Source organism: Xenopus tropicalis, chromosome 1 (assembly GCF_000004195.4).
Source record: "Xenopus tropicalis strain Nigerian chromosome 1, UCB_Xtro_10.0, whole genome shotgun sequence".
In the NCBI taxonomy this organism is placed as follows: domain Eukaryota; kingdom Metazoa; phylum Chordata; class Amphibia; order Anura; family Pipidae; genus Xenopus; species Xenopus tropicalis.
In genome coordinates this window covers 156544675-156569145 of record NC_030677.2, presented here as the reverse complement: position 1 = coordinate 156569145, position 24471 = coordinate 156544675, and the positions used below count along the sequence as shown (strand labels likewise).

The window sequence follows — 24471 nt, the reverse complement described above, 5'->3', positions numbered from 1 at the left end:
TGGAAAAACCCTTGTTTGCAAGCACAGAGGTCAAACGTTTCTTGTAATTGATGATCAAGTTTGCGCACATTTTAGGAGGAATGTTGGTCCACTCCTCTTTGCAGATCATCTCTAAATCCCTAAGGTTTCAAGGCTGTCTCTGTGCAACTCTGAGCTTGAGCACCCTCCGTAGGTTTTCTATTGGATTAAGGTCCGGAGACTGTCTAGGCCACTCCATGACCTTAATGTGCTTCTTCTTGAGCCACTCCTTTGTTGCCTTTGCTGTATGTTTTGGGTCATTGTCGTGCTGGAACACCCATCCACGACCCATTTTCAGTTTCCTGGCAGAGGGAAGGAGGTTGTCGTTCAGGATTTCACGATACATGGCTCCGTCCATTTTCCCGTTAATGCGAATAAGTTGTCCTGTGCCCTTAGCAGAAAAACACCCCCAAAGCAAAATGTTTCCACCCCCATGCTTGACGGTGGGGACGGTGTTTTGGGGGTCATAGGCAGCATTTTTCTTCCTCCAAACACAGCGAGTTGAGTTAATGCCAAAGAGCTCTATTTTGGTCTCATCAGACCACAGCACCTTCTCCCAGTCACTCACAGAATCATTCAGGTGTTCATTGGCAAACTTCAGACGGGCCTGCACATGTGCCTTCTTGAGCAGGGGGACCTTGCGAGCCCTGCAGGATTTTAATCCATTGCGGTGTAATGTGTTTCCAATGGTTTTCTTGGTGACTGTGGTCCCTGCTAATTTGAGGTCATTAACTAACTCCTCCTGTGTAGTTCTAGGATGCTTTTTCACCTTTCTCAGAATCATTGACACCCCACGAGGTGAGATCTTGCGTGGAGCCACAGAGCGAGGTCGATTGATGGTCATTTTGTGCTCCTTCCATTTTCGAACAATCGCACCAACAGTTGTCACCTTCTCTCCCAGCTTCTTGCTAATGGTTTTGTAGCCCATTCCAGCCTTGTGCAGGTCTACAATTTTGTCTCTGACATCCTTGGACAGCTCTTTGGTCTTTCCCATGTTGGAGAGTTTGGAGTCTGCTTGATTGATTGATTCTGTGGACAGGTGTCTTTTATACAGGTGACTAGTTAAGACAGGTGTCCTTAATGAGGTTGACTAATTGAGTAGAAGTGTCTAACCACTCTGTGGGAGCCAGAACTCTTAATGGTTGGTAGGGGTTCAAAAACTTATTTCACTCAATGAAATGCAAATCAGTTGCTATCTTTTATTTAAAGTTATTTTTTCGATTTTCCTTTTGATGTGCTATCTGCCACTGTTAAAATAAACCTACCATTGAAATGATACTGTTCTGAGACTTTTCATTTCTTTGTCATTGGACAAACTTACAAAATCAGTGAGGGGTCAAATAATTATTTCCTCCACTGTATAGACAGATACAGACTTATTAACTGGCGTACATGAAGTAGATGTTTCATAAATTAGGCTAGACATGTATAATTATTTTTTTATAATGCATATTAGAGGGCAATTACTTCCATTCAGAGAATGTAATCTACACCTGTAAACTGCGTTTGGATATGTCTTTCTTTAGCTGCAGATCTATCCAGAAAATTATTCCTCATCCTTACTCCAGGGTTATCGTTGTTTGTACGTCCCCTGGCATTAATTGAGGATAAAGTAATTGCTCTCATTCTGCTTTTGGAAACCTGTTTTCCTTAGGACTGAATGAAGTGCAGACACTTTATTTATTTTTTTCCACCTTCTGCATGCATATCATACTCTGCTTCAGCCTTATTTGTGAGTCTAAATGATTATTAAAGACTGTACATTTTGTATTTACAACCATATTTATTCAAATTTTCCACAGTTAGTAAGAATGTGTCACATCATAGCATTTAATTCAGCAATAGGTTGCTTTCCAATCAAAGCATTATCTTTTTGGAGTTGTATTTGTTGCCCCTTTTTTCATGGGGTTTCTCCTGGTGCAATGGTTTTCTCCCATACTACAAAAAGCTGATGGCAGGTCAGCAGTCACTGATCCCTAGAATTTGTGTTTGTTCTTATTCGTGTGTATTCGGACAGGGACTGATGTGAATAATTTATAGAACTCTTTATTGTTTGGTTATATATAATTTGTCAGAAATTCTTTCATGATAAATATACATGCAGTGTAAATGGGGGAAAATATTTACGGGTGCTTATGTCTTCCACTGCAATTTTCAGAAGATGTGTCCTTGGAGATAAACACATTTCCTTTAAAAATGACTATAAATATACATAAATTAGTTTAGTATGTATCAGAAATAACTTACAGTATTAAACAAGAAATATTATGAGCAAAAACAAAAAAATTTGAGATATTATCAGGGAATTTTTTTTTTAGTGAGGCATTTGGATGAATGGTACCTTTTTTGTTAAAAATGATTTAATCCTGTTTCCAGCGCTCTCTGTGTGGTCCCACCGGTAGTAGCAGCTACTCCAGTACTAATGGTACCGAATCCTCCTCCTGCATACATTCATAGCTTAAAGAGGCTAGAACATGGTCTGAGGGATCAGCTTGCTCCTGTTCTACGTGAACTGAGAGAGCGTACCACTCCTCACTGCTTGCCATTTCCTGATCTTAAACTCATCCAGGCTGATTCAGGTAAGCTTTTGTACAGATAAGATTATATTCTGCTATATGTCCCTTTTTATACTGCTGTTGCACTATTTACATATTTCTAACTGGCAAATACCATGTATTGTATAGTTCTTAAGTTATAACAAGTAAGGGCACTCTACACTATAACAGAGCCACAGTAACCAAGTACTAGATAAAAAATGGCTGGTGTCTGTAGGCAGCTTTTGCAGTTCACTACGTAAGTGCTTATTTACTTTTTGGGAATGGGGAATGCAGACTATGAAGGTTTTTTTTTTTTGTTAAATTGTTTAAAACTTATTCTGACCCTCAGTTTTGCCTGTGAGATATCAATAAATCTTTATTGAATTTGTCTTGAACCTCATTTATGATCTTTTATTTAATGGTTCCCCTGTGAGAACAGTCTTTTCTTTTTGTTTATTATGTTGTAATGGCTTCTAAATAAAGAAAATTATTGGTTAATATATATTCTTACCCTACCAACACAGGAAAGCTGGAAGCCCTTGCTGTCCTGCTCAGGAAGCTGAGATCTGAAGGCCGGAGGGTTCTTATCTTTTCCCAAATGCTTCTGATGCTGGACATCTTAGAGCTCTTTCTGGACTTCCATTCTCTGACCTTTCTGAGAATTGATGATAATGCCAACTCCGAGCAGTGCCAAGTAAATTCCACCTTCTTTAGTTGTGTTCTGTCCAAGATAAATTGTTTTTTTGCAATTATGTTCTGTTTGCTGTTAAGCCTGTGTTATATGACATTCAAAGTTATCACTTCCTTGCTATTTTATTTCACAGTCTGTACATTCTAATACGTGTGCTTCAGGATTAGTTTATATTATTATATAGTAGCAGCATGTAGACAGATACAGACTTATTAACTGGCGTACATGAAGTAGATTTTTCATAAATTAGGCTAGACATCTATAATTATTTTTTTTATAATGCATATTAGAGGTCAATTACTTCCATTCAGAGAATGTAAACTGCATTTGGATATGTCTTTCTTTAGCTGCAGATCTATCCAGAAAATTATTCCTCATCCTTACTCCAGGGTTATCGTTGTTTGTACGTCCCCTGGCATTAATTGAGGATAAAGTAATTGCTCTCATTCTGCTTTTGGAAACCTGTTTTCCTTAGGACTGAATGAAGTGCAGACACTTTATTTAATTTTTTCCACCTTCTGCATGCATATCATACTCTGTTTCAGCCTTATTTGTGAGTCTAAATGATTATTAAAGACAGTACATTTTGTATTTACAACCAATGTTGCTGAGAACTTTGAGTGACCGATTCTTATTTGTGAGTCTAAATGATTATTAAAGACAGTACATTTTGTATTTACAACCAATGTTGTTGAGAACTTTGAGTGACCGATTCTTACATACCCTGGTCTTTTTTTTTTTTTTTTTTTTTTTTTTTTAAAAGGACTTGATGAAGACTTTTAATAGAGACCAACGAATCTTCTCCGTTCTCTTGTCTACTCACATTCCTAATCTGGGGGCATACCAAGTGGAGGCAGACACAGTTATATTCTATGACAGTGATTTGAATCCTGTTATGGATGGAAAAACCCAGTCTTGGTGTGACCTTGTTGGAAGGTCAAAGGATATACATGTATACAGGTAAATTATACGTCATACTTTGATGTGTCATTAAAGGAAAAGGAAAAGCTAAGTCACTTGGGGGTGCCAAAATGTTAGGCACCCCCAAGTGGCTTGAATCGCTTACCTTTTATCCCCAGGCTGGTGCCCCTGTACGGAGAGAACAGCACCAGCCCAGGGTAGCAGCGAGCGCTTTCTCCTTCCTTCGCCGCGCGCATGCGCAGTAGAGTGAAAAGCCTAACTTTAACAGAGAAGTCGGCTTTTTTGCTCTACTGCGCATGCGCCTGACTCTCAGTCAAGGCGTAGCGAAGGAGGAAGCGCATCGCCCCAGGTACCCCGGGCTGGTGCGGTTTTCTCCTAACAGGGGGCACCATCCCGGGGTACGAGGTAAGCGATTCAAGTCACTTAACATTTTAGCACCCCCAAGTGACTTAGCCTTTCCTTTCCCTTTAAACACAATCATTTTCTATGGATGTCAGTACTTGCTTCAGCTTGGTGCTAACACCCATCCAAATCCTTAAAGGAGAAAGAAAGGTTAGAAACTAAGTAAGCTTTATCAGAAAGGTCATAAGCACTCACAGAAACACTGCACTGAGTTCCCTGTCAAAAGATTTGTTGTGCCTGTTTTCCTCTGCCAGAGATACACAGCTCTCTCCCCTCTCCTGCTCCCCCCTCCCTCAAGAATGCTAAGAACTCACTCCCCCACTTAGGAATGTGGATTTGAGCCAATCAACAGGAAGCTTCCTCATAGTCTACTGTCTTGCTCTTGGTGCAGGAGTGAGGCATTATGGGAACTTTCTTTACACAGCTCACCATTTTTTCTTCCTGTTTGGCTTCTGATCATCTGAACAGGTGAAATATGGGGAGACTTAAGGGCACTATTGAGACAACTGAAGGTATGCCTGCAGCTTGAGATTAACTCGTTATTAGCCTTTCCTTCTCCTTTAATACCAGGCAATATTTTTTCAGGCTGGAATGATTTCTAAAATTATCATTGGTGCCTCTTAAGATACCCTTAATGTGTTTTATTGTTAATCTACTGTAGTTTGAAAAGTTTGAATATTAACCAGTCAAGGATTTTTTTTCTCTTTACATTAGACTTGTTAGTGCTAACTCAATAGAAGAGAAGTTGCTGAGGAATGGAACTAAGGATCTGATTAGGGAAGTGGCTGCTCAGGGCAGTGACTATTCTTTGGCCTTCCTAACACAGGTACATTTTGATTATCTTGGGCTATTTTTTTTTTTCTCAGTCATTACATGCACTTTCTGTATGAAATTTATGTAATCCACAAAATCCTATCTCTCTACTGCATTATTTTTGGACTGACTATAAAATAGTTCCTTTCACTTTGTTGAAGCAAACAGTTATTATAAACACACTTTTTGATTAGGCACCAACATATTCTGCAGCATTGTACAATAAATGAGTGTATATGTTAAACACAGAAGAATACATACATAGACAACCAATAACCAACAAAAGGTAAAGATGGCCAAGCCCAAGAAGAGCTTGCCATCTAAAAATAGTTTGTTGTCCACTAAGCCTTGGGTTGCTTTCACCTGTGACAAATTGCCATTTTACCATGAGATATTCATGAAAAGGCTTTAACCTATGCACCTTTTTCCAATATGAGCTCAATAAAGAGGGCTTGTGCTAAAATAATGTTGGCCTGTTCTATTAAGAAGTAACTGGTTTTTATTGCACTTAATAAGAAAATTCACTTTCTAACTAATTTTAAGAAATAAAATACACATAATACATTTCCATCATGAGCCCATTATTGTGCTCTTTTTTAACAAATAATTCAAATAATTTATATCAAAATTGATTACTAGTGGCACAAATAATTTGCAGTTTGCTTTTATTATATTCTTTCTATTTATTTCTTCAGCAAACTATCCAGGAGCTTTTTGAAGTCTGCTCTCCTTTGGAAGACTCTGGAGTAAAAGCTGAAGAGTTTGTGCTGCTATCGCAGGAACCATCACCTTCTGATACAATCACAGCTAAAGTTGCAAAACCATTTGTGGAGGTACTTCTATTTAAATCCTTTAACGGATCTTTCATGGTACAACAACTCCCAAAATGCTAAAGCTTATAACAGTGATGAATGATACAGCATATGGTTGTATCACTGAGCTGTGCAGTATATGAAATAATTTAGTACAGTATTTCTTTAGAAATGGATTTATGTTTCCTTTGTCAATGACTTCTCTGTAGCAGCTCTCTGTGGCCAACTAGCAGTGGTAATTAGTAACAAATGAGGTAGATCACCGTCCAGACACCTAATAACACTTTATGTAAACTAACAGTTTTGCTTTTTGCAATGGTGTGTTTTGTTTTGAATACTTCCCTCTAGTAAAGTTTGCCCTCTTGAACTCCCTGGTGAGCACAGAGGACTATTACTATACAATTAATTAATTTGACTATTTTTAGTCTGCACATCACAAATTAAATATTTCAGTATAATTTAAGGCCAGAAATAGTAGCCAATGAGTTCCACTAGCTAAATATATATCTAAGACAGGGGTCCCCAACCTTTTTTTTTTTTTTTTTTTAATCTGTGACCTACATTTAAATATTAAATTTTAGAGAGCAATGCAAGCATGAAAAAAGTTCCCAGGGGGTGACCAGTAAGGGTTGTGATTGGTTATTTGGAAACCCAGTGTAGACTGGCAGACTACAAGAGACTCTGTTTAGTACTACATGTGGCCTTTATGCCTCCAAAATTTGCCTGTTTTGAGGCTGCTGGGTGCAACATCAAAGTTGGTTGGTGAGCAACATGTTGCTCCTGAGCCACTGATAGGGGATCATTGGGCAGGAGGCAATTTTTCATGTACTGTTATTCAGCTAGCTACTTCTCTCTTGAGCCCAATCCACAAATAGATTTGATATAGTGGTCCTGCATGACACCTAGGGTTTAGGACTGCTAAAAATCCACATTGCCCTACCCAAAAATGTATTATTTCTTATCTTTTCATTGCTCTGCTAATATATGACTTTCTTTTTAGTCATACACTAGTCATACACTAGCTGCCCCTCTATATTACAAACACAAAGGCCAGATTTTTTTTCCGTTTAGAGTTCAGTTAAAATTGAAGAGATCAGCACATGGAGTGCTGTAAGAAATCTGATGTTCTGAGCACAAATAAATAGCTCCTAATAAATTTCAGTTAATCTGTATATGAACAAACACCCCCCCCCCGCCGTTTTAGAACATAATGCAACTTGACCCTTCCATATGTAGCCAATGTGTTGTTAATGAAATAGCATTTGATTAAGCTGAAATTATGTTTGTCAGATAACTACAACATTTGGTATCATAAACACTCAGGAAGGGATCATCTTTATTTTGGAAACCTTGTTTTTAATATTCCAGTTGTGTTTTGTTCTTTTTCCTTTGTGCAATACTAGGCTTTAGTTGAGATTGAGCACATCAACGAGGACATTACTGACCCAGTGGAAGAGGATGGGCCAAATGCCAATACTGGTATAAGCCATGCAGTTAATGGGGAACCAGTTGGTCTTTCAGAACCTTCCCAGTTCCAGGAACTCGTTGAACTCATGCAGCAGGTAGGCAGTAAAAGATGCTTGTATGCAGTGTCTATTCTTTGAAATTTTGCATCCTGGTTAGATTGTGAATAAAAATGCTTTAGTGCTTTTTAGTAAAAATAGTGTATTGTCTTTTTTGGGACAGGCAACTTAAAGATTACTTTAACTGCTGCCATTGTATCTATTTACTTAGTTCACTTATGAATGTATATTCTTTTGCTTTTGCTCAGCTGACTCCCATAGAGAAGTATGCACTGCATTATCTGGAATTATTCCATATCCAGAGAGCTGAAGCACATGATGAATGCACTGAGGTGTGTAGAGAAATCCTTACCATGAAACATTCTGCTATGTACATTCTCACCCCCCTCTTTCATTCTATATTTTCTCCAACCATCTTTCATTACCTTCCTTTATCCAATATATATGGGTAACCAAACTATAGTAATTTATTGTCTCCAGGGCAGTATCTGCTTTGTCATTTTGCAGTTTTATTGTCTTTGGTAGCAGTTTTCCATGTACAACATTATGCACTGAGTATTTGTTTTAATTGAAATTGAGCCATAAAGACATCCTGTAATTGTAAATGATACCAAGGTGTGTGGAGAAAATATTACTAAGCTAAAAGGCTTTTACTCAACCGTTCCACTGTGTCTTCCTTAGATTATCCAAACATCCATTCCAATTAAATTATAATTTTTAATGCTTTACATTATTATTATTATGAAACCTGCCTGATAGATATCTGCCCAATCAAAAAATGGGCCTCTCTTGGTTGAGCTTACAGATAGGCATGCATCCGTTTATGCAGTTCCAATGCCTAGAATATAGGGCATGTTAATAGAAAAACCTATCCTATATATGTTACTGTAGTTTTAAATACTTGATTGCTCCAAGTGCTACCATGGATGTCTAAAAATATTTAAGGCAGTTAACCTACTCAGTTTGCATGCAGTATGGTCATCACTCACTATCGTTTGAATGACCTTCTTCAGACCTATGTTTAGAACTGTTGCATTACACTGCTAAAAGCAGTGTGTTTGCATCAGAAAGACTACTATTGTCTAAAAAAAAACAAAAAAAAACCTGCTGTGCAGCTATGGCAGCAACCATTCAATTTGAAATAGGGCTAAATGGCACAGGTACGTAGCAGATAACAGAAAAGCTTTTATGCTATGTTACATTTGTCTTTTTTAATCTTGAATGTCTACATCAGCTTCTTTATATACACTATAGCAGCAGTCTTGCTGAAGCAAACACACAAGTTTTACCAGTGTAGGGCACCAGTACACAATATTTTATCCATTTTAAACTTTCATTGTTTTGGTGTTAAGCTTCTTTAACCCCTTATAAAAAGTTGGCAGGGCAGTTGCTTGAAATTAGAGGAGTAACCATGGTAAAACAGCTTCCAAATTGTGGATTAATGCCTATACAGAGAGAGTACACAAAAGGATCTCAGTACTAAATATGATACTGTATGATACTTTGAAAGCGCAGTGGTCCTATAAAAGTGTCTCATGTCTAAGAATATTTACATGTTGTGCAGTAACAATTTAAACCCTTGTATTATAAGTTCACTGGTGTTCTTTCTTATCCAGGAGAAGCTAAATGCTGCCAAAAGAGAGTGGGACTCTAAACATCTGCGAGAACTTAAGGAACGGGAGGAGGTGCAGTGGGAAGCAGAAGAGGAGGAGCTACTGACTTACACTCGGGAAGATGCATATAACATGGTTAGCGTGTACTGAATTAGAATGGCAGCAGTAACATCCAATATTGTTATTGTACAACTGTGGGTCTACACTTTGCATGCTACAGCAGTATTTTATTATACCAGAAAATTATGCTCTTTAGCCTTTGTGGCATTTTTACATCTTGTAATTATCTGTGTTATAAGTTTATTTTTTTTCCCCTGTAAGGACTTTATTTATGATGGAACAGATGGACAGACTGAATTAATGCCGGTAAGAGGGTTTTTGTTTATTTTTTACAAATTTAATACCCGTTGTCATTCTTTGACATCATTCTTGCACAGTTGCTTTCAAAGCAAATTCATTTTGTTGATTGAGGGAATCTGTGATTCTGTTTAGGTCTGGACTCCACCGACCCCACCACAAGATGAGAATGACATCTACATAGATTCTGTTATGTGTCTGATGTATGATACCAATCCCATTGTGGAGTCTAAACTTCCTCCAGTTTATATGAGAAAGGAGCGCAAGCGACACAAGACTGATCCAACTGGTGAGTTAATGTTTTGGATCCAAAGAATTTTTTTTTTTGTGCCTTCCACATGATATCCTGCTATATATCCTGCCATATTTTAACTTTTAGCTGCAGGTCGCAAAAAGAAGATGCGACATGGAGAATCAGTGGTTCCACCTCGTTCGCTGTTTGACCGAGCTGTGCCAAACCCGCTTAAAGTGCGGAAGGAGGGCAAGGAGCAGAAGAAAAACATACTCTTGAAACAACAAACTCAGTTTGCAAAACCTCTTCCAACTCTCATTAAGCCTGTAATGGAATCTGGGCCAGACAATCCAGAATGGTTAATTAGTGAAGACTGGGCTCTTCTGCAGGTAATTTATTTGGAAGTGGTATATGCTAAACATATCATGGATAGAAGTCTAAAACCTTTATAGTTTATATGCATTGGAGCTTAAGTCTCCATCTCAAACCGCTAACAATTTAAGCAATTTATGCATTCAACAGACAGTCAAGCAGCTCCTAGAACTACCTCTCAACCTCTCCGTTATTTCCCCTGCTCACACTCCCAACTGGGATCTTGTGAGTGATGTGGTGAACTCCTGTAGTCGAATCTACCGATCATCTAAACAGTGTCGCAGTCGTTATGAGAATGTCATCATTCCAAGAGAAGAAGGAAAGGTAGGATTATCTGCTGCTGGTATAATGGCTGTGGTTGTGATTGGCCTTCATTTTCTATTTATTTAGCACTTTGTGATCCATCACTTATGCAATGTGTGCATTTTGTTACTGGCTGCCAAGTGATGTGTGAATCTGTAGCCAATAGTGTTGGACAAACAAATAAGCAGAATTGCATTTTCTTAAAGGACACCCACCCACCCAAATGGCATTATTTGTACTGCATATATCCCCTCCGCTTGCCAGCACCATCACAATTTCTTAAAGAAAATAGTAACTTTCACCTGGTGGCCATTTTTCCTCTAATACATAATCAGATACATTTAAATCTGTAAACAGCACACACGCACAGACCCTTAAGGTGGCCATACACGCACCGATAATATCGTACGAAACCTCGTTTCGTACGATATTCGGTGCGTGTATGGTATGTCGGCGAGTCGACGATATCGCAGGAAGCTGCTGATATCGGCTGACTCGCCGATCGGACCAGTTTGAAAATTTTGATCGGGCACCATAGAAGGCGCCTGACCAAAATTCTCCCTTCAGCGCTGAATCGGCAGAAGGAGGTAGAAATCCTATTGTTTCTACCTCCTTACCTGCCGATTCAGCCCTGAATGGTGTGTGGCGGATCTGACATCGTCAGATCGCCCCGTGTATGGCCATCTTTATTCAGCGTGCAGGCTCACATAGGGAGAACTGTCTTTGATAAAAGTTCTGCTTTGTTTGGGCTAAACTGAGGAGAGGAAGTTAGGAGAAAAAAATTGAAGCACACCGCTAGAGCTGAGTTTCTATGGGAACCAGCAATGCCATCTCTTCACTGGCTGCTAGACTGGGGGGCGTGTTTAGTAATCGGAGCTTGGAACAACTGAGCATGCCCACAAGCCAGAAGTCAAAGTAAGTTCCTGAGGGAGGGGGGCCGAGTGGGTTACTGGAGGAGAAGGAAATCTAAGTAATTAAGGGGTTGCTGCAGCCTTGCTATTTTACTCTGAGCAACCAGTGTGGCAGGTATTGAAAGATTTCCAAGAGAAGGCTGTTCACTGATTTAAATTTTTGTGTGTGGGCTTTACATGTCCTTTAAGGAATATTGAATATATGGTTCCCTGTCTTCTTTTAAATAAAAATCCTCTCAGGGCTACAAAACTTTTCTTATTTTCAGGGGAAAGTCTGGGCCTACCATGCCATGTAGTTTGTGATCAAACTCTTGTGCCATTGCACTACTAACTAACAAACATATCTGGCTCATATATTTGGTCCAAAAATGCATGGCCTGAATTCTATGTAATGTAAAGTATACTCATCTGCATTTGACATATAGCTAAAATATGAACTGCACAGCTCCTTCTGCAAGCCAGTTTTGCTCATGTGGAATAGGGTTTTTTATTCCTGTCTGCCACCTAACAAAAAAAAAAAAACTGCTCTGAAATGGTCACTGCCATAGTCTCAGAGTCCTTGTTGAGTGTCAATTGCTCATAGAGATTCCTTGAACAAAAATTTTGCTTACTGAGAATAGTTTTCTAAATGCTATGAGGATCCAAGCTTCTTCCTAATCATGTAGCAAAATGCTTACGAGGAACATATATTAGACTTCATCCTTCTGTCTTACTGAAGGCTAACTCTCTGGGTAACCCTTGGTATATAATCAGCTTGATATAATCATTTTGCTTTTTTTTTTTTTTCCAGTTATTGTATGATGTCAGTCCAAAGAAGAAGTCTGAAAACGTATTTAAGGTGTGTTCAGAGGATTAAAAAATAGTGGGAACATTTACAAGTGTTTTGTGGCCCATTGTTATGTTTTAAAATGCCATGTGACCCCTTACATGGAGACTGTGCAGAATATTTCATTTATTGAGCAAAAAAAGCTCCATAGTAGCAAGCAGAAATCATACCAAAAATCTGCTTCATAAATGGGTTTATTTTTCCTTTAAGTGAAAACCAACAAACATGTTAGTGTCTGAGTGTCATCAAAGCTATTCCTTGCCAATAAAACAGCCTAGTTGTTACAGTAGTATTAAATCACTTAAATTTGCATTTGTTTTTTTTTTCTGTCTTACGTTTTTTAACTGTATACAGAATAAGTTCTTAAATATCGATATGTACCCTTTTCACCAGTGAAGGGCATTCAGCAAATTTTGTCTGTTGTCTTTCTTAGTAGGCTTGCTGCATACACTAGGAAAAACTGGGAAACCGATGAAACACAAGTTATTGTTAGTTGTCATTTGATATATTCATGCCAAACATCCCCATTTTTCTTTTTTTAACTTCCTGAAGACCAAGCCTTTACGGACTAGCCAGATCTATGCACAGGATGAAGGCATGACACACAGCCAGCTGTTTGCTACAAGATTTGAACTAATGAAGATAATCGCAGGGAAGAGGAGTCAGCCTAGCAAACCAGTGTAAGTCAAATTTGATGTGATTATTAAGGATGCAGCACTAAAAGGGTCTATGGAAGATTTCAGGCAGGGATTTGCTCCTGCAAAGCGTTGGTGCCTTTGCTAATAATATAAGTTTAATTACTAAACCGTGCTGTATGCCTTTTTAATGGTTTCTAAAAGGCTACTTTCGTCATTTAAGCTATTTAGCATTCTTGTTCTTTGCAATGGCATTAAAGAAGGAACGGTAAAAACTAAGTAAGCTTTATCAGAAAGGTCTATGTAAATAAAGCCACACTGAGTCCCCTATCAAAAGAAACACAGGATTTCTTGTTTTCTTTTGTGTACACATGTTTTTCTGTGTCAGATTTCATGCTCTCAGAAAAATCCTTCAGGGCACGGCACGGCACAAGTCTGCTCAGTTTGCTCCTCCCTTTTTCTCCTCACCCTCCCGTTATCTCCCGCTCCTCCTTCCAACTTGCTTTGTAATCTTTGCTACCAGCAGCCAGAGCTGCAGTACGGAAGCTACTGAGACCAAGCTAAAATGGCAGCTGCTATCTTAAACAGAGGGAGCTTCTAGGGCTGTTTACTCTGGTATAGTAAACCTTTCTACAGATTAAATATTGCATTCTAGCTTGAACTATTGTGACTAATCTATCGGCATTAAAATGCCTTTCCTTCTCCTTTAAAATCTGGAATTGTGCCCCTTTGGGATCACCAGCGTCAAAAGAGCACATTTTAATCCAGCTGCAATAATAACACATTATCAACCCATGACTAATATCTGTGAAAAACTACCATTTGAGTATGTAAAGTACCATTTATACATTTTAGGGATATATTGAGTTGTGGATGATTTCCTAGTGCCATGTGGGTAAGTGTTTAGGGATTTCTGGCAAAGGCATGAAGGATCAGTTATCATAGCCAGGTTGTTTGCTGTAAAATCTAGACTATAGTTTCCTTCTGTGCAGTTGATTGTTTGTTGATATACATTATTACCATATTAACAAGTACAAATCGGGATGTGTTTTACACCTTAAGTTGGTGCCTTAAATACTGCTTTTCCAATTTATAGCAGTTATTTTTCAATAAAACATTGGTTTATCAGTGTCTTAAACAGCTTAACTGGCTTCTGAAAGTGCATGTTACACACTGCAGATCATATTGTAGAAACCCATTGCAACAGTAAGGACTTTATCATTCTTGAGATAAATTTTAATCAACCATTTATTGTTATATGCTATAGACTTGGAGGCAATCCATTCCAAAAGAACCCCAAGCATGCTTCAGTTCTGGCAGAGAGGTAAGATTATCTGGGAACAACAAAAATGTTCTGAACAGTGCAAAGTGATGGGTGGCACATAAATTGCATTTTGAATCTGTCTCAGTTCAGAATGCAATGACACTGTTGGCATTTGGCCATCGTTTACATTAATGCTTGTTTTATTTACAGTGGCATCAACTATGACAAACCCCTTCCCCCAACCCAGGTTGCATCACTACGTGCAGATCGTATAGCAAAGGAGAAAAAGGTGTGTGTTCCATAACCTTATTGTTGAAATACTGAACTTTTTTTGACAGTTCTCTAACTTCTTGTTTTATTATCCAAAGGCTTTAGTAGAACAGGCTCGAGCACAACAGCAGTCGGGCCCCTCACAACAGCAACCTCAGCAAAATGGGCAACAACCAGCTCAAACAGCCACAGTGCAGCCAGTACAGAGCCAAACCCAACAACTTGCTGTCACCCAGTCCCAGGTGGTAGTACAGCAGCAGCAGCAAGTGACCAAGGCACCCAGTACAAACACAACTCCCATCTCCAGCCCAGCACTGCTGGTAAGAACTTGCATTTAAGATGTTTGGAAATATTAGTGCTTTTAAGTTGATAAGCGTATGGATTTTTTCTGCTGTATATTTTATTGGCTTCTTTAAAGAAAATAAACATTTTATTCTTATTCTTGTTAACAGACTGGTGCCATCAAGACTACTGTGCCTGGAACTAACATAGCTACAGGTAAGAAACCCCTTGAATGCTCATATGTACTGTAAGCCATGTGATCAAATCAAAGAGCTCTTTTAATTTTGCTTACCAGGAACTGTCAGCGGTAATGTGGTTGTGTCTGGGGTGCCTCCTACTTCCTTCCAGCCAATTAACAAGCGCCTTGTGTCACCAGTGGTAACTGGGACTGTTTCTGTAAGTAATGCACTATTTAAACACAACTTTATAAAAAATTGCTTCTCTTGTGTATTTAAATCATTTATGTCTTGCAAATCTGGGTAAATGGTCAGAGTTTGTGAAAAAATAAGCAGAATGGTTAACTGGGTTATATGTGTAAACTGCAGGTATTGTATTATAACTGGAGGTTACCTGTAACATAGACCCCTTTTTTTTTTTTTTTTAAAGGGACAAAAATACTTGTACATAAATAAAGGCCCAAATTTATACAGGTATAGATATAGAATCTTTCTCACCGTAAGTGAATGTTATTAAATCTATGAACTAGGGGAGGGTCCAAAGAAGACTTATCGCTGCAATCTTTAAACTGAACTGAAAGTAATTTCAACAAAACATGTTATATGTTTCTGTACTTGTGCAATGATTATCATTTTTAAGGAAATCTTTTGGATCTTTTAAGACAAGAAGGGACTGAGCAAAGAATGCCTTGTGCAAGGCCAATACCACATGCTTTTTCAGTAGCGTTGGGCCAGAACATCTTGGTTGGCTAGCAGGCTGTCTGGTCATATCATACAAATTACTTGTTTATAGAGCTCTGTGTATGGTTAGTCTGCCACATCTGTAAAAGCTTATGAAAACACTACAAAAGTAAATAAATATGATGTATACTGTGCCTTTAATAAACATTGTTCGAAGTGAGGCCAGTAGATAGAATTTGTGTTATATTTTGATTCTGTTTTCCTTGTAATTTTGTGTTATAAAGCACCAACATATTTTATTTATACTTTCACTACTTTCCCTTTTGAAATATGTGGCAGTAACCCTGAACAAATAATTAGTGATTAGCTTTGCTTAGCTAACTGCAGGAAGAATAGTGAAAGTAGCAATTTATTGGTTGCAGTAGTTTATTAATTAACTAGTTCTGTATCAAGAAGACACACACCTAGCAGATGCTTATAGATAAGGCTCAGTTCATTATTCAGGGGCTTATGTGTGAATTGTTGATTTTGACTAACCGCCTTCTCTTTCATCCACAGTTGTTCTAAAGAACCAGTTTTTCTTTAATGTATACTGCAATAATTAATAAGCCCTATTCATTAAACTTATGTCAAACAAAAGTGGTATATTGTCCATTTTATATTTTCTAAGAAAAATATTACAGTAACATATAGAAATATTTTTACAGGACAATAAAAGTAATAATCACTGAGGAGAAAGGGATTACAATTTGTTAAATTACTCTAATCCATAACCTGTGACCTAGGTAATTTCTTCAGAGTATATAGCCTCTTTTATCTTGCTGTCATATCCTCCTTTAATTACTGTGACTACAAAATCCCTCCCCCCCTTAATTTCTTTTTAAAGAAACAGTAATAAAATTGCCTTTCTTCTTAGGCTTCTCCAGCAGCTACTACACAAATGGTCCAGCAGAGAACAGCAGCTACTGCCACACTCCCCGCTGAGATGGTGACCATAGCAACTAGCCAGGGGGTACGGGCAGTTACTCCGGTAACTGGAGGAGCTGTTGTCACTACTAACCTCACTCAAGTACAGACCCAGGCTCGGGCCGTAGTAACCCAGGTGACAACAGGTAATATGACACCCAGAGTGATTTTTCTTATGGGGTAAAATATTCTCTCACTGAATGAGTGCTAGAGCTGTTTGCTAGCCACACAATCCCCTACAGAGTTTTGCCTGGTGTTTTAGGGCTCTGGTACACGGGGAGATTAGTCGCCCGTGGCAAAACTCCCTGCAGCCGTTAAGATGTGATTTGATGCTGATAAAGAAAAATTAAGATATTTTGTTTCTTTATTAATTAAGTATTAATTTAGGTAACATTTTGTTTTGCTTTAAATGAGAGCATGTGTTTTCTGTGCCCCAAACATAACTAGCTCTTATGACCTCTTGGTTTAGAGCCTGAAAGAGATGCAAGGACAAGATAACATACTAAAACATGATCCTCTTTTCAATTGATGTGTTTTTTTTATATTACAAGGGTGTATATGCATATGTTTAGCTATACTATTGGTCACTTGTCTATGTCTGGAAATGAGTGATCTGTGCATGTGTATTCAATAAACCTAATCTTATCTGATTGATGAAAGCTGTTTAGTGAATTGCCTTATCAGTAATATAGGGGATTGAACTGAAGGCATGCTTTTTTCCTATTTTTATGTAACCAACAAAATATGTTATATTTTCATCATTATGATGCTTTAATAAAACCCCCAAATTGTATTAATTATAATTTTTATCCTGTTCTGTACTGCAATTGCCTCTTACCATTTTCTTTCTCACTTTCTTGTTCACCCTGCTTCATTTGATTTCCTTTAGCCACCACTGGAGGTGTCCAACCAACTAGTAAAACTTTAACCCCAGCCCAGCTACAAATCTTCAGGAGTCAGCAAGCGAATCAAGTGCATGTTCCCCAAATTCAGGCTCAGGCGTCAGGTCAAATAAAGGCTGTTACCAAGGTGTCCCAGGTGAGAATAAACACTACTAACTTTTTTCTCCATTGTTGGTTTGGGGGGCACAGAAACTGTGGGGTATAGCTGGTACCACTACCTTACTTTTTTATGTGCTAACCAAAGAGGAGTGGTAAAGCTAATCTGGTCCTGGCTTCAACTGCGCATATCCTAGTTCAGACAGTTAGGGACAGGCAGTGAAGCTGCTAGACATCTTGCCCTACAACATTACTCCACTACTCCCTTTTACAAGTGAGCAAGGCTATACATAGGAACATGTGGGTGGTCCAATTCAGGAGGGGTGTGGGGGCTCTGTAGTGCCCCTATTATGCGTAAAACACTTATATTAAAAAAAATAAAAGAAGTAGCTTAAATGATACGGACACGAAAAAACTACTTTTCAAAATACTAATGTACATTAAAAGTTGCCTATATGTCATGTTGATCATTTTTTTCTGATAGGCCTGCTTTTATAAGTAATTGTTACTTAAAGTTCCTAAACCTGACTGTTTTGCCAAACTGACTGTACCTTATCAGCCTGTCAGTTACAGCTTCTAATGCTAACAGATTACTGCTGCACAAACATGGATGCCCCCTTATAGAGGAGCAATAGGGATCAGTTAGGTAATGTTAAAGCATTGGACAAATACTTTTATGGCAAAATTCTAGAGCTCATGCAAAGACAATGTAATGATAAATGTAAACAGTTTAATTTCAGGTGTCAATATCTCTTTAAACCAAAGTTCCTTGTTCTTTTTGCTTTAGGAGCAGTTGTTAAAGCTGCAGAAACAGAAGCTGCAGCAGGTGGCACAGACTGGAACCCTGGCTGGCACAACACAAGTACAGGTTCAACCTCAACAAACTCAGCAGCTTGCTACAGTTACTGCTTCCCGTGCTGGAGCAGTCCTTGCTAGTACGACTATGACCAATCTGCAGGTGGCACGGCTGGTAAGCATATTCTAGAGAAATGTCTGAATATGGGTGAGTGTGAGTATGTACCCAGTGCCCACTAATCACTATGCGTATTTGTCACTCAAGTTGCAGGCCCAAGGTCAGATCCAAGCACAGTCAGGACAGACAGCGCAAGTCGCCCTGGCCAAGCCACCAGTTGTGTCAGCGGTTGTCTCACCAGGGGGAGTCACCACTTTACCAGTTACAGTAGCAGGAATCAGTGTTTCAATAAATCAGCCCCAGAAGGTAGCAGGTATGATAAGTGCATTAAATAACAAAATATATTTTACTTGTGTGTTTTTATTTTATTTATTTATTTATTTATTTATTTATTTAAGCTAAAGAGTGCAACTTTTGTATTAGCTCAGTAAATAAAACAAATTTTCTGCCATTTTAATGACAACATGGCTTCTGAAAATTAGAATCATGCAGATATGGTTTGTTATTCTGCATTAGATTCATGTCGCTGTAGGGTCTCATTAAAAATAAATAAAAACAGAGAAAAGCGTTATCTTGTGGCAAAGTGTTATTGAAATTTTTTTTTTTTTTTTAAATTGGCCAGTTTAAAGGAAACTTTGTCAGGATTCCTGTAAAATATTTATTATTTGTACGTTTGTCAACTATTTATAGTATTAGTATTCCATAATTCCCGATATTATTAAGGGGGCATTGTTGTTATATGATGGGAAAGCATATGCGCAAACAGTCTTTAATAATTAAGACTTTTGCACTAAGATACTGCTGTGAAGGAGGAGTCTGGCCTGCTATACTACAAAGCAAACATGACGTGTATTTTTTTTTCTCAAATCCTCTGCCCCTTCCAAACTCCTTCCTGCTCCATTTTCCAGAGCTTTCTTACCTTAAAGTAACCTTATGGTTTTGCAGTGCCAGTAAACACCCATTGGGTGGCTAGATTAAAAGAGAACGTGAAGAAACATTGGTGCAGACATGATTGCACTTATGTTTGAACCATAGAGCCTACTTGGGGGTTGGCTGTATGGTTTTAATTTACAGCTGTAGTGATGTCCTGTAGGCAAACCAGTTGCCCAGCTATGTATATATTGTGCTGTTGTACTGTCTGATCTCACAGCACTTTTTAACCAAACCTTCATATCAGTAGGGTTTAGTCCATAATGATATTTCCATTTTTTATTTTAGGGGGTCAAACAGTTGTTGCACAACCATTACATATGCAGCAAGTGCTAAAAGTGAAGCATCCTACCCAACAGCAACAGAAAGCTCTCCAGTCACAGCCTTCACTGGGGCAGCAGAAGGTATGGAATGAATTTATAGTGCTATGGCTTGCTCTAGGGTTTAGAAGCAGGGTTTATCTGTGTGTATGGGGCCAGTAGCAAAAGATTAATGTTAAAGCTAATGTGTAAATATTATATTTCCTACATTTTAAACCTTGTTAAAACTATTTCAAATTTGTAATATTTGAGTAGATATGTTTATTGCTGAGTGTGTGGGGGGTCATGTTGATTTACAGAGCACATAGTTCATGAGATTCATAAGTCATTAATATTTTATCTCAGTTAAGAGTATTGCAAAGCAGGAGAGCAAAACATTTAGCTGCCAAATGCCTCTGTAACCTCAGGGTCACACTAGTACAAACACATAGCTAGCTAGAAATAAATCACTTTGCTTCTTTGTGATTTTATTGTTGTTGCCTTTATTGGATAATTAAAAAATACTTTACCTCTAAGTAATTTCTGGCACACAATCCTGATAAAGCTTTCACCTTGCTTTTATGCTCTTATGACTCTCTCATACTAATAAGAAGGAAGATAGCAGTTTACTAATACATGTTGCTTTTGTTTGACTTGCGTTTGAATTTATTTCTTCCTGTCTGCTTCTTTCCCTGGGCTTTTAATGCTCAGCCTTACCTTTCCCTCCAGATAACTACACCCCAAGTATCCACTGCATCCCAGCAGCAAAAGGTCACCTATACCACACAACCAGGGATTAAAACTCAGTTCTTAACCACTTCCTTAAGTCAGGCACAGAAGGCAGTTGGAACTCAGCAAGTGCAAGCCCAGATACAGGTAGGATCATCAATGATGCATGAGCCTCAAGGATATTAGTGCCTTCAACCCAAACCTGGAGCTGGGAGGAGGACAATGCATGGACCCTGACCTGAGAAAAAAAGAGAGAACTTTTCTTCGATACACAGAGCTTTTGGTCTGTTTGATTCTGCCATTCCACTGCAAAATGAATCAGTCCCATGTATTTGCAGTTCCATGGTATTTATGGTCATTAAGTGATGCTTGAAAGCAGTTAGTCCTGGAGTGAATTTTGCTTCATGAGCTACGCTTTGGTTGGGCAGCCATGTCTGGAAGAGCTGCTATCCACGAGCACCTCTGTGGAAATGAATGCATGAGTATTGTGCAGTGTTTTAATATGTTGATTTGGATGTCCTGATTCTCATTTTTTCTCTCTCTCTCTCTCTCTCTCTCTCTATCCTTGTAAAGGTTGCAAAAATTCCCCAAGTGGTTCAGCAGCAAGCAGCAATTGCCACACTTCAGCAAGTTGTGTCTGCATCACAGCAGGTAAAACAGACTGTTATTAACCAATTTTTGGGTTTTTTTTTTTTTCATTGTTGGTTGAAAACTTGAAGATTAGTGTAGGTAACCTCTTGTCACACACTAAAGCTGATCCAAGGGTCCATGCCTTGCTATAAATTAACTGAGAGGCAAAGCATTGGCTTATGTGCCCATGCGGTGGATTTCTGTGGGGAAATTTAGTCTGCATTATACAGACCAGGTGGCAAGTAGGAAACAGGTAATGGAATTAACTAGGTTCCTCTTTTATGCTTAAAGAGTAATTGTGCAGAATTACAATGACACCTTCCTAATTGCTTGAGCTTAGGGAAATTAATATTAAAGGAATTTTTAACCAGTTTGCACTGTGAATCCTATGATCCCAGGAGGCGGCCCTTCATTCTTAAAATCGACCTATTTCTATTTAGGAGTACCCAATAGCACATACTACTAAAGTATTTTTTTATGAAAATTGTTTATTTAGATGAAGCAGGGTTTTACACATGAGCTTGTTTATGAAATATATTTTTATAGAGACCTACATTGTTTTCCTTTAAGTAAAATAAACAAACAGGTATATGAAAACACCTCTCTCTTCTGGAACAATGGAACTTTACCTAGAGCAGTTTTAAGCACAGTATTTAGCCTTACACTTACAATGATCCTTTAAGATCCTGCTATAACCCATTCGAGGTCTAAATGCATATGCGGGCTTTTAGCAAGGTGCTGTGTGGAAACATCCAAAGATACAAGCGCTGCCTACTGGAGTCCTAGGAGATCTGGCGGTGAGGCGGATCTGCACAAGGAGCTGCACTACAGAAATGTATACCCTAGCCTGAGGGATTAGCTGGAGGACATTTAAGATACATGCGTATTGCTGGAGCATACAGTATTGGGACTGCCTACTCACTGACTTTTACAGACTATTAAGATTCTTATTTTTTAAAATAACCTCTATCTGTATGGTATAATTTTACATCAGTTGCTTCATGGTGGTACACATTTACATTCTGTAGGGGGGGGGGGCACTTTCTAACTGCTGCTTTATTGTGCATTTATGGGAAAAGGGATGTTTTTTATTGCTATAATGCGGAAGAATAAGATTTCTATCTTTTTAACGTTTGCATTTACATTACTTTAGAGTGAAAGTTGCAAGTTCTAACATTATTGTTCATGCTTTCCATATTTGTTTAGTTCTATATGCATATGAAGGTTGAATAGCTTTTACACGGTTCATTTCTTTATGCATAGAAAAATTATTTCATAAGCTATACAAAGGGGCCTAATTTTGTGTGGACAGTCTTTTGTTTTTATAACAAATGTTTTCGTAATATTCACCACAGGTCCAGCCACAAACAGTGACCCTGACCCAAGCAACAGCCCCAGGACAGCCACAGGTGCAGATGATACAAGCCCATGTAGTACAACAGAAGCTTCTACAGCAACAAGTCATTGCAGCAGCTGCTTCACCACAGATCCAGGCACCAGACGGTCAAAGCACAGTACCAGGTCTGGTCTCGGCAGATGCGCAGAACCAGCAGGCCAAGTTGCAAGTCCGAACCCCAACTGTCAGGATCAAAGCTCCCACTAAACCCAGTTGAGAAGCAAGTGGGACATATTTGAATCAAGAAGCCATGTTAACGAATTCTTACACCTTGTATTTGTTAAAGCCTTTGTGCCTGAGGGGGCCTTTGAATAGTACAGGACCATTCTCAATCAAGGGGAGCAAGTCAATGCCAGGGGAAATATTCTTTACTTCAGGGAAATACTTTCATTATCATCCATTTTTTCTCGAAGAGTCATTTCTTGATTGCTCTGGCCGTCATCATCTTTAAAACTCTTTAATTATTTCAGAATATCTTGAGCTCAGGATTCCATTTGTCTGGCTTACTACAGACAAATTAGCTCATTCCTTCAGGACATTCAGCTGGTTGAAGAAAGTGTGGAATACTGTAGGCCATGTAAACAATGCTAACATATTTACTTGACTGATAAATCAGGTGTATACTATCCATAGTAGCACAAATCATTGTCTTATGTGAAGGAACTGATCAGTGCTACTGTTGCACAAATGCACACGCTTATTACTTGGGGTATTGTATGCATGCTTCATAAAAGTGTTCAGAAAAGGCATGCTACACAAAAAGTTTGCTTACTAAGGGGAAAAAGCCATAACTGGAATAACAGGTTTCACGTCTGTGGCCTTTTAAAGGTGTGTATGCCAATCTATGTACCACTATGTGCATCCTGTAAACTTTTTAGGCCTTTTTAGGGGCCATTGTTAAGAAGATGATGATTTTTGGTTCAGGTTAAAAGGACAATACAGCGCCTAACTTGGTTTTTGTTATTTTTTTATACAGCCATGGACATTTTTGTGAGTAGAGTATTTTAAAAGAAAAATCAAAGCAGAAGTATAGCTAAATAAACAAATTAGGTGTATATCCCTTATCTGCTGCAAGGTGATACAGCTTTTTTTGTTACCCTAATTTGTTATTGGGTGGGGAGTTGTACTAGTATTCTTTAAAATTTCTTGTAGTAAGTACCTGCTTTTTGTTGTTTTTTGCCATGTACAGTCTATATGTTTTTATGACCTAACATATTTCCTTCCCTCTTTAGCCTTTTTTCTTACCAATATATCAAAGTATGTTAGGTTACATGGTTGTGTCCAGAGTAATCTAAATTAATGCTATATGCAGGCATTGCCTTTGCAGTTGGAGGTTTTTGTTTGCACAATAACTTATTTTTCAAGAAACCATCAGGTATAAGAGAGGACTATGTAAAAGGGCCCAAGGTTTGCTCTAGGCAATTTTTGTACCCTTCCAAAGAACTAAAATGCAGAAATTAAATATTACTGTGTAAAAAATGTTTAACTTGATTTTCTTTTTCTGATTTTATTTTCCAAGAATGTTTTCTATAATATGTAGTTTTTTTTTCTAAACTATATTGTCTTGTTAATTATAAAGTATAACTAAACCAAAACTTTGTTGCCAAGGTAAGAATTCTTTCTTCAAATGTAACATTTTTGGCAGGTGATTATTTTTTTAGCACATTATCAGCTTTCTAATCTAAATATAGTTTTCTGAATAATTTCACTTTTTAAAGATGAAATATGGAGCTAAGTACCCCAAAACTAGAAAACTGCAAAATACCCAGTTACTAACTTGGCAAAGTTTAACAACCCAGAAATGAATACTTAAATAATGGCATCAGTTTAAATATAAACCACTGAAATTTAATGGGTGAAAAAAAACTTGGTGGCTCCACCCACTTTTCATAATTTTAACCAGAGTCCCCAGTGACAAAGTTTGGGGATGCTGAAATTAAACATGTGAGAATGTCAGCAGTTAAAATTTCC

At 38.2% G+C, this 24471-nt stretch overlaps 1 protein-coding gene and 2 non-coding genes across 6 annotated transcripts in view; all 3 read left to right on the top strand.

Moving 5' to 3' along the window:
- LOC100145162 (E1A-binding protein p400) overlaps window positions 1-24107 on the top strand; it is a 62603-nt gene extending 38496 nt beyond the window's left edge. For 2 of the 4 annotated variants that reach the window (XM_031895116.1, XM_031895117.1), the window contains exons 26-52: window positions 2395-2597; window positions 3080-3249; window positions 4010-4206; window positions 5284-5395; window positions 6078-6215; window positions 7598-7756; window positions 7966-8049; window positions 9334-9465; window positions 9652-9696; window positions 9823-9976; window positions 10067-10308; window positions 10442-10615; window positions 12296-12343; window positions 12884-13011; window positions 14234-14290; window positions 14441-14519; window positions 14599-14820; window positions 14953-14998; window positions 15078-15178; window positions 16556-16751; window positions 17495-17643; window positions 18391-18573; window positions 18664-18829; window positions 19735-19850; window positions 20457-20621; window positions 21048-21125; window positions 22460-24095. In XM_031895116.1, coding sequence (XP_031750976.1) covers window positions 2395-2597; window positions 3080-3249; window positions 4010-4206; window positions 5284-5395; window positions 6078-6215; window positions 7598-7756; window positions 7966-8049; window positions 9334-9465; window positions 9652-9696; window positions 9823-9976; window positions 10067-10308; window positions 10442-10615; window positions 12296-12343; window positions 12884-13011; window positions 14234-14290; window positions 14441-14519; window positions 14599-14820; window positions 14953-14998; window positions 15078-15178; window positions 16556-16751; window positions 17495-17643; window positions 18391-18573; window positions 18664-18829; window positions 19735-19850; window positions 20457-20621; window positions 21048-21125; window positions 22460-22717 — 3802 coding nt within the window. In that variant the 3' untranslated portion in view covers window positions 22718-24095. 4 annotated transcript variants of the gene reach the window in all.
- Window positions 1567-1694, top strand: LOC116408506. The gene has a single exon (XR_004221009.1). It is a non-coding gene; the product is annotated as a small nucleolar RNA SNORA49 (small nucleolar RNA).
- LOC116408505 lies at window positions 3616-3743 on the top strand. Its single transcript, XR_004221008.1, has one exon. It is a non-coding gene; the product is annotated as a small nucleolar RNA SNORA49 (small nucleolar RNA).
- Window positions 24108-24471: the final 364 nt, after the last annotated feature.